Source organism: Octopus bimaculoides, chromosome 6, assembly GCF_046866305.1.
Source record: "Octopus bimaculoides isolate indiv1 chromosome 6, ASM4686630v1, whole genome shotgun sequence".
NCBI lineage: Eukaryota > Metazoa > Mollusca > Cephalopoda > Octopoda > Octopodidae > Octopus > Octopus bimaculoides.
The window spans coordinates 117,683,343-117,701,463 of NC_142933.1; the positions used below are offsets into that span (position 1 = coordinate 117,683,343).

Consider the following 18,121-nt stretch of genomic DNA (forward strand, 5'->3'; position numbering starts at 1 on the left):
GAATAATAGCAAATTAGAAAAGACATTTTTAAACAAGGCCTCTAAAAATCACTGGAAAGGAAAGGAAAATGTGTATGAACACGTGTTTATATATGTTTATTTATTTAAGTGTATGCACGTGACAGTGTGTGGCCTAGTGGTCAGGGTGTTGGACTCATAACCATAAGGTAGATTACACTGTCTAATATGTCCTTCTCTTTCTTAATGCAGTAGGATATGATTTGAAGGAGATTTGGTTGCTGCTTTTAGCTCGGCATCTGTTTGTATATGTACATGCGTGTTTATGCATGTTTGGATGTATAGTGTTTGTGCAAATAATGTAGGCTTAGATAAATACAATGAAAGAGGAGAGAGAGAGGGACAAAATTGGAAGGAAAGATTGAGAGGGCGCTAGTGAAAGAAAAGAAGTTAATAGAGTTAAAAAAAAGACCAAAGATATTGAGAAGGACAGCTAACCTGCAGTGTTGGTTTTCACAAAATGTTCAAGGACTTCTTTCACTGAATCATGTTCCAGGTTGGAGGTGATGAAGTGTGGTAGGATTGGTTTATCATTATAGATCTCAGACATATCAGGAAAGCAATGCTCATTGAAGTATTTGACAGCAGTCTGCAAAATCATGTTGTTTGCCTGGGGGGAAAAAAAAAATTTTAAATATAAGTATATGTCATCATTGTTATCATCCTAATCATCATCATTACTTAATGCCCACATTCTATACAACCATGGGTTGTGTCCTGGAGGTGCTGCAATACCAGGCCAACCTGTAACGCAGATGGAGCAAGCCCCCTAACTCTTTGCCTACTTCTACAGATCAGTTTAATATTGATGGCCCCCAACAAGGGACTGTATCAGATATTAAGCTGATCAGAAAAGAGACTAGACTTTGATTTTAGCAAAGGCAGAAACTGAAAAAAGTTAAATGTGTATATGATCAGTATAAGACCAGCTGTGTTTTGCAGGGTTGCTTTATTTTGATCCCTAACTTAGGAATAGAGAAAAACAAAGTGCTAGATATAAGAAATAAACCACTTGGGGCTAGAAACATGAACTTCTGTGATGAGCCTGAGTGATGCTGATGACTTGGCCTCGCCTCTGATACAGGTAGCAGTATCTGTCTCTTTTTTCTTCCATCCCTCTCCATGGCAATATCCATCCCTTCCCTGTCTCTCAGAGGAAGGACAGGACACATGGTGTAAAGAGCAGACGACATATCACATGATTCAGAAACAAGAGAAGAACAACAATGCTATTCAGTTTGCCTGTTGTAAATTTAACAAAAGTCATTGTCAGTCAATTATTCACAGCCCCCACATATCTAGTGTGTGTGTGTGTGTGTGTCTTTGTATGTATTCCTATATTATTAGTAAATAAACCAGTGATTTCAAATAAAATGCTGTGTGTGACATTTGTGTTGCCAGAGTAACACAAACAATCTCTTGTCACTGTCACTATCAGAAACGCAATAAAATCAGTCATTTGTCTGTTACAAACTGTAACCAATGGCATCACCATTCATTAACTTTGATAAAAAAAAAACAATACATAGAATGTTTCTACAATAAGAACCTATTAAAAACTTACTGTATTTAATTGCATGTAAGAGGTACTCCCCCTCACACACACACACAACACACCAAAAAAAATGTCTCAAAATGTCACCTCAGTTTGAGTCTCCCATAAGCTTTAATGCACTAAAAACATTGTTTTTTCTTAAAAGACATAATCTTCAAACTGGGATGCATCTTTTATGCCAGCAAATATGGTAATTAAATAATAAATATTAGTTTATGTGAAAAAATGAATTAATCAAAGAATTGGCGAATTACCTCAGTTCCTCCTGAAGTGAAGACAATATCTGCAAAATAAGAAAGAAAAGTGAAATATTTAACAAATTGTAATCATCATCATCATCATCATCATCATCATCATCATCATCATCATCATCATCATCATCATCATCATCATAATCATTACTGAAAATATTGTAGGAAAAGAGTGTAATCAGTGATTAAAAACACTGCAAACTTTGTGCTTGACTGGTAAGACTATTGATTGGGCTCTGAAGGATGACAAGAAGAGTTGACCATGAAAGAAGTTTAACCGTAAAGGGACGTAACTAAATACAAGTAATTTCCTATTGCAATCAGACATTTCTGTTACTTAATTACCCTCCAGAAAGGTGTATCTTTTGTCTTTTATGTTTTACTTGTTTCAGTCATTTGATTGTGGCTTTGTTGGGACAGCACCTTAAAGGATTTTAGTTAAACAGATTGACCCCAGTACATTTTTTTTTTTTTTTTTTTTTTTGCTTTTAAAATCTAGCACTTATTCTGAACCGCTAATTTATGGGAGGCAGGGCATAAACAAACCAACACCAATTGTCAAGTAGTGCAGAGGACAAACACAAACATACACACATACATATATGTATGAGGGGCTTCCACAGTTTCCATCTTCCAAATTCATTTGCAAAGCATTGGTCAGCCTGGGGCGATAGTAGAAGACATTTGCCCAAGTAATATTAGTTCCTTAAATGGTGAATTGGCAATCACTTGGAGCATCAAATGAAATGTCAAGCAGTATTTGTTCCAACTCTCTGCACTTGAAGTTCAAATCCTGCTGAGACCAACTTTGCCTTTCATCCTTTCAGGGTTGATAAAAATATAGGGAAGCAGGGCAGTGGATTAGTGGAACTGTTAAGGGTGTTAGAGAAAGGATGCCCTGTAGCATCTTTTCTGGATCTTTGTGCTCTGACAGCAATAACTTATGATGACACTGACGCCAAGCTGTAGCAACCATGCCTTTCCTTTAAACATTACTGGTGACATGGACAAGGCTGACATGCATGGACAGGCAACTGCTTGTCATCCACAACAGCCTTGCATCTCGCCTATGCCTGCACTTTGTAAGAGACACTTTCCCTAAATGCAGAAAACCCATGGCCAGCTATGCTTGAAAGAGACCCTAGTAGATATTAGTTCTTAGCTCGCATTTGCAATGGTAAAAGTCACCTGTTTCTTTCATAGGGTAAGCTTTTGTACCAGAACCTGAATCAAGAAATTCAATGGTTTTCTTACTTACTAAAATTGGTATGAGAATGGTATTTAGCCTTTATACAATGATCAGGTTGATGTTATAAGCAAACTATGTTTCTGCAAGGAAGAATGTGATGATCCCTGCAAGAGTACATCATTTTATTGGCATAATGACCCACCCAAGATACTACATCGCTTTATATGACATTGATGATATATATCATTATTATTAAACATTCATCTCCCGAGTTGGTGTGGTTTTTTGGTTAACTTGTTAATTCTGATTAAGGAACAGAGATAAATGTTATGTTTCCCAAGACTAATCTAAGCTTAATAATTGTATTTGCACACTCCATCTCAATCATTTGATCTACACATTCTCTGTCAAAATTCATCTGACATCTCCCACACCATCACTACTGCCTACTGAGAAGAATTTATATCATTGTTCCTTGCCTGTGTGAGGTCTGACTGAGGCTCCACTCCATCTTACTTCTTGCACACAGCACATATCTACATATCTCCATTCTCCCAAGCCTTACCATTCATTGGATCTATATTGACTGTGACTGATCTAAGATTGTGGACTGGATGGGAAGATTGAGTGGGTGGCATCAGAAAAGAAAGTTTACAGAAATGTCTACCTGAAGGCAGAGGGCTCCTTCACACGATCCAATTAATTACACAAGTATTACTGTTCAAAAAATTACTATATCCACCAGATCCTGAAATCCTCAGTGAGTGGGAAAGCTACCCAGAGACTGAGCAACTCTTTGCATAATTGAGTAAAATTTCAGAGGCAGAAGACTGTTGAAATGTCAGAGACACTTACCTTTAGGAGAAGAACCGATCATATCAGCAACCTGTTCTCTTGCATCTTCAATGACCTCATGAGAAGTGTTAACTAGAAACAGGAGATAGAAAAAAATGTTCTTATAATTATATTGCATATGTACAGGACTTTCCTTCAAATTTCAGTAACCGTATCAAATCAAATTTTGAATTAGCATCAAAGAATGATTTTTTTTTCTTTATATTTTCAATGGTTTGGAACTGTGTCAGTGTTGTTCACACATTCTCCAAACTGGAGAGATTGATGTGGTTGATGTTCATGATAGCTGTAATGAAAACATGGCCAAGGAAGAAATTCTTAACGGTTGACATTTTGAGCAGCAAAGACTGGGAAAGTAGAGCATAACTTGGAAGATGGACACAATATGGCTGCTGAAAAGAGGAAAGATAAATGAACTGGACAGGCCAAAGTTACTTGAGATCAACTAAGTTTGAGAGTCCAGGATAGGAGTGTGTTGGTGAACAACTTCAAGCCAGTAGGTCAGGAGACAGTTTTTTTTTTCTTTTTGGGGGGTATGTGGTTAATCTAGGCTGTCTGTATATGATGCAGCAGCACTACCCCAAGTGTGGAGCACTATTACATTGAGGGGCTCACCTGGCCTTTGTAAAGGGTTAGGATTAGGGTTAGGGTTAGTAATTGTTGGCAAATGTTTCTTGGCTCTGAAGAAGGTCAGTCTTTGTGATGTAGTAGTCACTGTTACGCTGAAAGGAACACCAAGAGAGAACCTCAGACAGGGAAGCCGAGCATTTGTACATGAGTAACTTTGTATGACTACAGGGGTACATAGGCACACAAACACAATGCTGCTATTGGATGTGAGGGCAAATAGGCTATTGATGAACAGGAGGAGAAAATGTGGGCAAAATGAAGTTGATATAATGTGGGTCAGAGTGAATTCTGTCAGCACATACCACAATGGTGTGGTATGAAAGGAAGCCTCTAACCCAGGAAGCAAGAGATAGATGAAGTCCATAAAAAAGTAGTTTAGCGATATTGCCTGTACAAGTGCATGGTGTGCCTCATGTCAGATGTTGAAGTGATCACAGAGCAACATGAAATAAAATTTTTTGCTCAAGGACATAATGCCACCACCCAATCTAAGAATTGAAACCACAATCTCACAATCTTAAAGTGCAACACACTGACCACTAGGTCATGTGCTTTCACACTACATCAATACTAAGCATGGATTTTATGACTCAAAAACACAAATTTCATTTTCTCAACGAACAAACTCAAAGAACTTACCGATTTCTTTATTGTCTGAGAAGTAGATACTACTTGGATTAAACCATTTCTTCTTTAGAGTGTGTGATATAACATCAATTACCTGGGGAGCATGTGGTGTTGAAGCATTGTAATCCAAGTAAATTCTGTACAGGAAGGAAGGTAGAAATAAATAAACATTTACATAATTACAAGTAAGAAAAAGTAGCAAATATACAAGTGTAAGATATTCCTACTGCAAATCAAATTACTTTTAGCAATGATGCTAGTTTATTGCAGGTGAAACCAGGTGCCTATTTTCCAGTTCTATGAAATGAAGTTCAGTGGAAGTGTTATCTCTGGAGACAATAAGAGAAATAAGTTATTAAATTAGAAGTATAATTATTAATAAACCATTTAAATTACTTAGGAAGACGTGGGACAAAGTGGTGAAAAAGGATCATCAGATGCTGGGCCTCACTGAAGAAATGACAAGGGACCGGGATTTGTGGCAATTTGCTGTACTTGAGGAGACATACCAAGCAAAGTAAAATCATGGCCATCCATACATACAGGTCTTTGTCTTGCCAGTGGCACATATGAAGCACCCTGCACCCTCTGTAAAGTGGCTGGTGTTAGGAAGGGCATCCAACTGTAGAAACCATGCCAAAACAGACAAATGGACTCTGGACAACACTGTGGCTGGCCAGCTCCTGTCAAACCGTCCAACCCATGCCAGCATGGAAAACGGACGTTAATGATGATGATGATGAATTGCTAATACTGTACCCTCAGGCTTTACACCATTTGTCTCAGTTGTTTATAACTGATGGTACACAGCACTGTGACTGGTAGGACAGAAAATAATCTACTCCTCAAATTCATATAAATCTTTTATTTGCTAAGCTATTAAGCTATTCTGCCTAAAGTTGCAAAACATTTTTATTGAAATGGAAAATAGAATTCCGCAAAGCACAAAATATGCAAATGTAAGAAACAGAGAGATAGATTAATGAATCTCACACACAGACATAGGGAGAGAGGGATAGAAAAAAATAAAAAAGAATTTGTACCACCAACCCCAAGCAATCAGTTTAGAAGAATGCACAATTGCAATGCACTGATTTTGACAAAGAATGGCTGGTTTGCCAAATGTCTGACTAAAATCTTTGGAACACATAATTTGGCACCAAATTAATTGTAGCTGGTCATGCTTTTCCCCACCACAGGAGTTATTGTTTAGCTCCAGGACAACCATGATCTAGCAGGTCCACAATGAAAGACATTCCATCCATGACCATACTGTCTTTTTCCATTTTTTCTACAGTCACATTACCAAATATGGTGTTCTTTTTCTACTGCTATGGCCTCTGCTCCTCACAGCTGACTGGGCTCATGCCACCTACATACGAGTATTCCTGTTCTACTCATCTCTCCCTTAATAATCACTTGTGTCTAATTCTCACTCCTGCAAAGCCCCACACCAACCAATGTCCCTAGTCTTTCCCTTCCAGAACATCTTTGGAAATTCCTTTCCTACTTTTGTCTTTCCCAGGGTATTGATTTACATTAATGGCATCACTCTTGCTGGTCTAAGAGGGCTTGAGAAGGCCATAAACACTGCTCCTTTCTCCAGAACCAGCAAGAAAAAATAAAAAAGATACTCATGCATAATTTAGCAGCTACTTCTAGCAAGCAAGCAGACACATGGAGGTCCTGTCATCAGGTCATCCCTCCAAAGTAGACAGAACAAGAACCAGAATGGTAATGAGTCTGTTCTATCTACTCTGCTTTACTCTACTTATCAATAATGATGGTCTCTAATCAAAAGAATTTCTAATTCAAATGTACATTGATATGTATGCACACATACACAATTTAGTTTTTGAATCTCAAGTTACTATATCCTCTTTACAAGTTAACATCTTCACCTGTAAGAATACAATTAGTCGAATATAGGTTTAAACAGAAACCTTGAAAAGCTACAGTTCTTAAGTAGAGAACAAAAATAACACATCACTTAATGGTGGTTCTTTAATTTAACCAGTAAGTAGGATAATAAAAACATCTAAATTGGCTGTTTTTGTTATGGAAGAAATTTAACAAATAAAAAATAAAAATTACACACACACAATACAACTTGAGAACTTTGAAATTGCAGGCCTTGCGCCTTAACTAAAGACCATGGTTTTCAACATAGAGATCCAGTTAGAAAAAAACAAAAAAAAAAAAAAGATGATTGCAGAAAGGAAGGTTACTTTAGCATCTGAAAAAATTAATTTTTGGTTGTGATATTGTATAATAAAATAACTTGAGACCAAAATTTCCAAACTCATAATTAGAGCAAAAATTTTTTTAACTAGATCAGTATTTGTCAAACAAGAAGCACTTTGTTCCCAGGGGAAATGAATTCCAGTCAAAGAAGGCACTTCAAACTGGGAAAGAATATATTTTGTGTACTTTATATCTCAAATGAAATATCAATATACATAACTATACAACTGACCACAAATTAACAGTTCAGAGCAAAAAAAAAAAGAACTGTCTCTTCAAACTGAATCCCATTTGAGACTCTTTGATTATTGATGTTTGAAAAATGTGCTCATAGTAATATGGTAGTTAGGCTCAGCAAGTGCATTTGTCCTTTGTAACAACATAGTAGGTCGTATGTACCTTTAGTATTGTTGTGGAGATATATTAAGTAAAAATCAAGAACATCTCAACACCTGTGACTCTGGTGGTCTTCAAGCAAAGTTATCTGGATTTTTTCGTTAGTATTCTAGTTTGCATGCAAACCAAAGTAGACATTAAATTAGTTTCAAATTTTGACACGAGGGCAATTTCAGGAGAGGCGGGGGGGGGGGGGAGTAAGTTGGTTACATTGATCCCAGTGTACAAATAGCAATTATTTTATTAACCCTGAAAGGATGAAAGGCAAAGTTGATCTCAGCAGAATTTGAACTTGGAATGTAAAGAGAGACAAAATGCCGCCGAGTATTTTGCCTGGCATGCAAACACTTCTTCCAGTTTGCTGCCATAAAGTAGACATTAAATTAAATTGAAATTTTGTGCTGCAAAGATTTCATTGTATTCTTTTATTTCAATCTTTATTATGATGGCACTTACAATACTTTTGGCCTTCCTAACGAGATATTTAGCAATAAAGCAAATGGAACTTTTATGATCCACTGAAATAAGATTGCTATTTTGATTGCCATTAACAAAGTCATAAACTACTTCAATAATTGCTACTGTAAAAAGGATAATGGTGAAAAAATTACTAAATGACATATCAAAATGGGAGAGGATGTGAGAAATCACAAGGGGGGGGGGGAGAATGTGATTGGGGACTCTGAGAATCACTGACCCAAATCTAACTAGGACAGACAAAAGCATTGATAAACGGTGAGATGGGACTTACTACATATTTTAGCAGTAACAGCCAATAAAATGTTGAGCATAGTTTTACAACCATACCATTAAGCAGGGGCCCAGTTATAAAAATTGAAATGTGTGTCATAGAATATATGACACATAATTGAATTGTGTCATAGAATATAAGACACATAATTGAATTATGTGTCGTATAAAATGTCATACATAATTAACAAAATGTTTTCATTAACAAGAACTTTTCTAAGTGTCTGAAGTAATAATTAACTACTTCCTAATATTTGGGGAAAAAGAAAAAAAAGAGGAAAGAATCTGGCTAATTTCCATGTAAGTTTAATTCTCAAAATTTATTTTAGAGTAGTCTCAAGTCAATAGGTTTTCTCCAACAACAATCTCAAGGAAGTAACATGTTTGAATGTTTCAGACAATAGTCATGTGAAGAGAAAAGCTTATATAGAGGATTAGCATTTAAAGCATGAGGTTTTTGTATCTTTGCTCTTGTTGCTGTCATCATAATCATCATCACCAGCATCATTTTACACCTGCTTTCCAAGCTGACATTGGTTGGATTATCATCCAAGCCAGTTCTTATTTGAAGTTATTCCCTTCCAAGACAGATGAGAAGTCCTTGCTTATATTTCATTTTTGGCTTGGATTCTACAGGTGGATGCCCTAATACAAACCAATTTAGTGTATAAGTGCCATAAATGGTACTTATACAAATGGACCCAGTACACAGTGTCCTGGGCACATTTCATCATGGTGTCAGCACTAGAGAAGTTGTCATTTCCTTGGCAAGACTAAAGAATCCTCTTGACCCTTACACTACCTTCACTCATTTACAAAAAAATGTTATTTAAATCTCCAAGGCTGAAACAGTAATTTAATACAAGTTACCTATGAATTTGTAAAATGAAAAATTCCTTGTCGTTTCCCACACAGAAGTCACCTAACCAGTTTTTCTTACACACTTAATGATTTAGCCAATGATACTAAAGAGATTCTCCCTTAAAGGTCATTTCCTTTTAGCACTCAAGTTGAAAATAAACCATGACCAATTAACAGCTGCCTTACAACATTACCATATATATATATATATATATATATATATATATATATATATTTTTTTTCTTTTTTCTTTTTTATAGACTACAATGTGTTAGACGTTTTTGTTCTTTCTTTCATATGCACAACTGAACTAAATACACGTCACTAGAGGGCAGGTTACAATTACTTTCATTAGATTAACTGAGAGATACTAAATCGGATGTTTTAAGTATTAGATGACAGCTGTGTTTCTGTGTTACAAAACTGTTACTATTGACAAACCATGCTTAAAATCAGTCAAGGAGCAAAAAACCTTTTTTTAAAAGATCAAGAAAATTCAAATTATTTGGGTCATTAATCAAGGATGTAAAGCTATTTACAATACTTTCTAATTGGGTAATACAGACCTGCCCTACATCACTGGGTTAGTCCACATTACTCTGTAAGAGCCATAGGGCTGGTTTCCTGGTCTCTCTGGTGTATATATTTCTCTTTGGGTGGGATGCCAGATCACTCGTTTTTACCAGCAGAGTGGACAAGAGCAACATCAAATGGAGTGTTTTGCTCAAGAATACATGTCTATTCCAGGAATGGAAATAAGAATCTTATCATCATGAGTCCAACACTCTAACCACTAAGTCATGTGCCTCCACATTCCCATCATTACATAAATAAAATACTAATTATATATATATATATATATATATATATATATATATATATATAATCATCATCGTTTAACGTCCGCTTTCTATGCAAGCATGAGGACTGGTGAACTAGATGGCTACACCAGGCTCCAAACTGATAGATAGATATTGGTAGCTGCTCAGTTTACAGATGCAAATTTTTGCAAATATGACTTAGAATTTGGTATAAAAGCTTTCAGTTTCTCAAAACGTTTTTGTTTTGTTTAACAAACCACTCTACATTATTAAAGTAAAAATTGCAATGTTAACAGTTGATATATTCTCTATTGTTACTCAGAGATTCACACACCTGAAATACATGCATGATCGACTCAGACAGTCTTTTGTTTGATTCATGATTCATGAAATTGTAGTCTTAAAAACACAAGCATTTCAGACAAGTGACAATGAACTCAGTCACAAACTTTGTGAAGGAGAGAGAAGGGGTGGTGGTGCGTGTGCGCATATATATATATATATATATATATATATATATATATATATATATATATATATATATATATATATATACACTATTGTGCAAAAGTCTTTGGCCACTTTAAACTATTATAAGTTTCTTGGCCTTGTTGGAGTCATTTCCATACCTAATCATTATATTTTGTAGTAGGGGTTCTGAACGAGAGGGGAAGATATGAAACGACCCCAAAAATGCCCATGCAAAAGTTTTCGGCCACCTCACATAAACCAATCAAGATACAGTGTTTTAAAACTGAAAAATGTCTACATTGAAAATTTATTACATAACGTTCATTTCAAGAAGTTACTGTTCATTGTTGATATTCGTGTGGCTTCTCTATACAGCAAATGGACAGAGAAAGCATAAGACTGTGAGACCATTTCAGTTTTGTTTTACTCCTTTTGTGCTGGTGCCAAGATAAAACGCACCCAGCACACTGTAAAATGGTTGGTAATAAGCAGGGGATCCAGCCAGAGAAGGTAAGCCAAAATGACGAGCACGGGTACCAGTCTACGAGGGCAATAACTGCCAAAATGAAATAACCAACCTAACCCAATCCATGGTAGCGTGGAAAGAAGCTCAAAATGATGATGTTGATGATGATGATGATGTGTGAGAGAGAGAGAGAGAGAGAGAGAGAGAGAGAGAGAGAGAGAGAGAGAGAGAGGAGAGCACTTTCATTTAAACAGATAATTAAATCTGTTTTGCCTTTCATTATCTGAGTATTTTGCGCTCAGGGAAACGGATCATTCGTACCAAGCAAAAATGAATGTATTTCTTTTTATTTTCGTTTCCTTTTTTCGTAGCAATTAGCGTAAGGAAAATAAACAATTATCTAAATATTATATCTAGGTTTATTCACTATATTACATCTCCATTTTAACACATACACGAAAATAAAGATGTAATTTCTCGACTACTTCGAGTTTGTGATGTGTACGTATAAACCAGTGGTTTCCAACCTGGGGTTCGCCAAGGTAGTACTTTGGGTCCGTGAGCTAAATTCAAAGTTATATATATATATATATCAATATCAGGATAAGCATACCAAAAGGGTCCGTGGGAAAACTCATTTAAATAAAAGAGTTGGAAACCACTGGTATAAACATTCATTCACACAAACACGTATATCAAGTTGTAATGCTGTTACTAGGGTCCCTAATGTCACAGCTACTCATAAAGGTGGGGAAGACAATATGGGCATTGAGTGGAAGCAGACCTAACCCTCGGAACTGGCTGGTTTTTGCCACTCCCACCAACAACCCATATTACCTCCACCATCACCAGAATCCAGTATTAACCAGTAGGTCCTACACCCAGGCCTTCAACAACATCAACTTCAGCAGTCCCAGTATCAAATTGGATTTTCAAACACAAAGTACTGCAGTCAATATAATCGACAATTCCCCTGCCCACAAATTTCGGGCCTTGTGACTCTGTTAAAAACATTTATCAAATATTGCTTTCATAGTTTGTCCTCTGATCAAGCATAACTATCGTCAAATGCATTCTGGACGGAATATATGGATTCTAATAATCAATTACACGTGAAACTCATGTCAATAAAAGAGTCATTTAATGGTTCCAATAACATATAGCATCTTCAGAATACTAAAGAGATCATATACAGATAGTGTAATAAAAAGTCCTCAGACGAGAAGAAATCACCAGAAAACTTAAGAATGTGGGAATAAAATGGTTAAGTTCATTGGACTTCCATATGAGAAACAGCTTCGAGCACTTCAGTAACAGTTGAGAAAATGAAAGAACCGAAGAAGGCACTGGATGGCCTTATCAGATGGCAGCAAAAAGAAAAAAAAAGTCAGCCTCAATGGAGCCGATTCTATGACCAAAGGCATTTCAATTATAAACATCTTTTTTTTTCAAACTACCTTATCAAATGTATCCTTTTCTGAAGAAAGCGTGTGATTTGATAGTAATTTGGCTGCTATTTCTAGTACGTCGAATAGCCATATAGTGGTTGATTTGTATTAACCACCCGAAAATTTTCTATTTAGGGACGCTGTCAAGTGTATTTGGGGGAAATTCATTAATTTATATATATTTTAAAACCACAATGCTGTGATTTGCGTTAGCCTAATTGACAGAATAACTGCCACACAATTTCAATACGTTTTTCAAGCAATATGATTTAACTTACATCATTAATCTCTTTGAGAAATGAATGAATGTCACTACTTCCTATTAACGACTTTCCCCAAGAAAAAGACTAACTGGTGAAAAGAAAACAAAAACGTCAGAACAGACGCGATTTCCGAGTTGAGCCTTGAACCGTTTCTTATTTGAATTATTAGTGATATAAATATAAATTCGTTATTTTATTGTTTAGCCCAAGATCCACTTGAAAAACATTCTGGTTAGGACCATCTAGGCTTTTATATAGAATAAAAAGAAGGCTTTTCAGATGGGCCATGGACTGTTCTACGATATTTGTCGGTGGATTTATAATACCATAATATTATATAGCAGCGAATCTCTACTGCAATATAAAATCTGCCTCAGCAAAATCCACATCTTCTTCATACATCCATTCACACATTCATGGATGTGTAATAATGAACGATATAATACCTCAGCCAACAAATGAACTTCTACTAGAAATAACAGCCAAATCTCTCTCCCACTTCACACTACTGTCTTGGCAGTACAAGGACACACATGACAATGCAGTTCTAGACATAAAAAGAAGAGAATGATGGTCATGTTTGGAACGTTTTCTATCAAGGTTAAGGCTGACCTGGGTTTAAACATGTTTCCCTTCTGATCACAAATTAAAAAGTGGAATATTATCATAAATAAATGCAATTGAAATTTTGGAAAAAAATATTGACATGTTCAAAAGCACTTTCTTTTCAGAATTGTAATCTCCATATTTTTAAACCTGGAATCGGGAGTGAAGATTGATAAATTAAAGAAGGAAAAATAAAAAAGTTAAAATCAAAGAATTTTGGTGTGAATGAGGTGAAAATTAGAAATTTATAAAGCTGATTTGTTCTTGTTTTGCAGTCGTAATTTCCATCTCCATTGTTGAAAACGGCATACATACAAAAGTGTTACCCGCCACCGACTTTGTTTCCTCATAACTTCCAGAAAAATGGACATTTTTTAATGCATTTTTCTTATAGATATGCTTCAGGCTGTGCAGATTCTGATTATATTGGAATATGTAGTGTAAAATTTTTTCCGAGGGTGGGAAGGAGCGTTTCTGAAAATTCACAAAAGTTGTGTTTTCACATAACTTTCAGGAAAATGGGGTGTAGGTTACGATTATATTGGAATATATATATATATATATATATATATATATATATATATATATATATATATATATAACGGTGGGCTCGCACATATATACAGACACATCAGAATTCTTTTCGAAATTATACGTTTCATTTTGTGATGTGTGTCCATTTTTCTGGAAGCTATGAAGAAACAAAGTCGGGGTGCACACTTGTGTAGGCATGCCTTGAAAACATAGTAATCCGAAGAAATTTTGAAAAGACATGTTGGGGTGCCTATTGGAAACATCCGCTTGGACACAGCCGAATAGTGACAATATTTACACTTTAATCTGTAATCAAAAATGGAAAGAATATCACCATTTCACAGTATTTATTCTATTTCAGCAATTATCACATAAGCATAATTGAAATGTTACTGTAACATTCGCGTAAAATCATTTGAAACGTAATTATTTCGTGAAGCGAATAAACACCGCTGAAAATACTTATACACCAGGAAAATGCTTGAAGGCAACTTAAAACCAAATTAGAACAATAATTGGTTGTTACTTATCTCTAGGATACCCCGATCGAGGAGACCTATGGGGGTGGGAAACCCAATTGAGTGGTGACCATCTCGTCATGTTTGTATATTAGAGATTACATCAGAAAATAGAGTATGCTATTTTAGCAGGCCAAATAGCCACATAGAAGATTGCTGTTTAGCTGATTCATACAATACACACAGACACACACACATGCATACATACATACATACATACATACATACATACATACATACATACATACATACATACATATACACACATACAGACATACATATTTCGGGAAACCTGAAATATTTTTGAGAAATGAAATGCAAAAAAGGTGATGTTGATGCCTTTCGAAGGGCCACTGGTGATATGAAGGAGATGACGTTTTTTTGTAGTTTAGTTCTGATCAGGCCTGAGTAGTGAGCAGATATACGATCAAAGGCGTTCCAGCTGTGACCATGCCTTCCTATTTTTTTTTAACAGAATATGTTCTTAAGGATATTCAGCTGCGACTTTAGCACGTATTTTAGCAACCAACCACATAAGAACAGTCACGGGCAACCCGCGGCCCGTCGGACGTTCTGAATGGTGCGTCTAACGAAAAATTGCCTTGAATTTTCTTTTTTTAGTAGTGCGGCCCACCTGATGCTGAGCCATGTTTCACGCGGTCCGGTTCTCGAGAACGAAAGGTTGCCCATGCCTGACCTAGGAGGTTCCATCGCTGGTTCAAGCGAGACGAATTAGTTTCAAAAAGGTAAAAAATTACAGGTAGAAAAAAAAAAAAAGGTAAAAATTGCGTTCCAGCACACGATCTCAGATCAGGTCACTTGCTATGCAAGTACATCTCCGTAATGGAAAAAATTAATCTTCGGCATTCGTCGTACAATTCTGATTAATAAGTACAAGGCCTTAATATTTATATGCGGGTGTAAATGGGGTTTGTGGCATTCCACCCAAATGAAACCAGGATCGAAACCCGCTCATTTTACAATGACAACAACAATAAATTCTAAAAGAACTCAAAGATGCTGATAATGTTTTTAGAATCCAACTTACATCTTTCCATCCTGAATGATATCGTCAACATCCCTGGAATCCGGATCGAAAGCTGCGATGTTTAATACCGATCCCATGGCCAAGAGTGATTCAAAATCGATTAGATTAGGCCAACAAGAGAATATAGATGTGTTTATGTATGGGTATGTAGAGAGAGCGTTACGGATAGATGGATGGATATATATATGTTTGTATGTGTGTGTGTGTGTGGAGAGAGAGAGAGAGAGAGAGAGAGAGGATAGATAGATAGATAAAATTAGATGAACTTGATTACCGAATAGATAACGATTACGATATATAGTAGGAAAAGACAAAGAAATTTTGGAATTTAAAAAAAATCAATTGTTAGATGTTGAGAAAAAAGTGAGGATCTGGAATTTTTAGGGGAAAAAAAGACTAAAAGTAAGAGAGGTAAAGGTCATGTAGTTTGCAAGGTCCCCGGTTGAAGAGGAGAGGCAGTTAAACCAGATCGAGTAGAATGTGCGCTGAGTGAGAGAGAGAGCAAGACTGCAGCAAGTGATGACGAAATGTCTCAGCATTTATTTAAATAGACACAGAGAACAAGGACGTCGTGCTGTGTGTGCTGGTGTATGAAGGTTAGCGTGGGGTGGGGGAAAAGCTGTTAAGCTTCTTTCATGACTTGTGTGTGTGAATGAGTGCAAACGTATACGATATACATGCATACTTCAATGTACGTCGTTTCGAGTTACGTCTTTTTCGACATCCGTTTTATTTGTAAGAAATTTATAGGTAAAAAAATAAAACCTCAACTGAAATCGTTTTATCCGACTTTACGTCGGTCTCAGCAAACATATTTAAAAGCATAAGAATTCAAATTTAAAAAGAGTTAAAAACCAATAAGGAAGTGGAAAATCAGATAATATGTAAAATATTATCATTGCTTTTTCGTATTACGTCGTTTTTTGAACTTCGTCGCATATTACCGACGTAAATTGAGGTATGCCTTAGCTGTTAGAATAGCTAAGACAATACATACATACATACATACATACATGCATGCATTTTGCTCGACCTCCTGCTACAATGTTGATTTATGTACACATAACAATAGAAGGAAACACAGCTAAATTGTCACATACTATTGATTCACAAAGTGAAACAAAATAAATGCACAAACTTAAGCAGACACACACATACGTGTGTCCCCCACCCCGCCCCGCTAACTTTATTTCGTCATATCTTTCGGAAAAATTGATATTTGTTTAAACGAAATTTTCTATAAATACGCTCAAGAATTGGGTACAGACCAATTATATCGGAATTCATTGTGGAACTTTTGTGTGTGTGTGTGTGTGTGTGTGTGTAGAAGAAGAAAGAGTGGTTTAAGAAGTTTTACACAAGTCGGATCTCTTTCCTCGTAACTTTCAGAAAAATGGGTATTTCGAAATGAAATTTTTTACAAATACCTTTCAGATTATGTATATTACGATTATCATGTGATCAACAAGGCTATCAGATGTTGTTGCACATCGCTGGTCACAATGCGCTTTTGCATTGTTTTAGCCTTCAAATGACACCACCCCGCTGATCAAAAGGGGACTGGAGCGAAGTGAAATGAAGTGTTTTGCTGAAGAACACAACGCGTTGCCCTGTCAGGAAATCGAACCCACAATCTAGTGATCGGGAGTGTAGCAGCTTAAACACTAGGCTATGCATAAAAACATCTGTTAGAAAGAATAGGTCCAGTACCACTCCTTTGGGGATCAAACACACCTTTCCGATTGTTATACAATGCTCTCAAGTTGTGAGAGTTAGCAGCCTGTCCCAATTCTTGGGTCTTTTGTGGCCCACCAAGAAATTTTTCACCCATGTAGTTTTCCGAGATGTCTAGAGATCTGAGTGATGTGAGTTTTTGTTTGAGATCCATGCCTTATACTGTAAAGATACTGATTTTTTTTCAAAGAGCACAACTCTAGATGAATATTCCCCGCTGAACTTCTTTTCTATCTTATTTCTGCTCCTTTCTGTGCTGTTCCAGGATTGACTCCTGTACAGCAGGCAGATCTCCTTAGCAACACTTTCTATGTTGACTTTGTACTTAGTCCTGGCTCCTGTGCACACTCTAATCCTGCTCCTTTGATTGTAGCCAGAGAACTGCATGCGGGCGGATGAAGTGTTGTATGTGTCTTTCCAATTCCATAAGGTCACACATGCGAGACGCATTCCTCATCACTCTCACCAAGTCAGCTATAAGAATGTGGAACTTGGAGTTGTCCGCAATAGCTGTGTTCTTGTGAACAGGGTTCTTAGAGGCCATGGGTTTGGCATAATGGGAGTGAAGGCACTGGACCTCACCGTTCTTCGTTTCTAGCCAGAGTGCCATGTCTAGAACAGGTAATCTATAGTCCGGGTGCTTGTCAGGGCAGGTTATTGTTACTTTAATACTCTGGTGGATGGAATTAGCTGTTTGCTGGATGCTCTCCATAGTGTTTAGCTTCTAGATCATCAACATTGTCTTGTGTGTGTGTGTGTGTGTGTGTGTGTGTGTAAATCTATATCAACTGATTCTGATCACATGACCCTGAAAACTACTATGGTGGGAATTGTTT

General features: G+C 36.5%; 1 protein-coding gene and 1 non-coding gene across 2 annotated transcripts in view; both read right to left on the minus strand.

Annotated features, from left to right (window-relative positions):
* Nucleotides 1–18,121, minus strand: part of LOC106875298 (uncharacterized) — a 53,421-nt gene that overhangs the window by 8,197 nt on the left and 27,103 nt on the right. The window contains exons 7-10 of the mRNA XM_014923386.3: nt 5,138–5,262; nt 3,869–3,940; nt 1,828–1,856; nt 457–628 (exon numbers count right to left, since the gene is read on the minus strand). Coding sequence (XP_014778872.2) covers nt 457–628; nt 1,828–1,856; nt 3,869–3,940; nt 5,138–5,262 — 398 coding nt within the window. The remainder of the gene's footprint in view (nt 1–456; nt 629–1,827; nt 1,857–3,868; nt 3,941–5,137; nt 5,263–18,121) is intronic.
* LOC128248210 (U2 spliceosomal RNA) lies at nt 719–913 on the minus strand. The gene has a single exon (XR_008264500.1). It is a non-coding gene; the product is annotated as a U2 spliceosomal RNA (small nuclear RNA).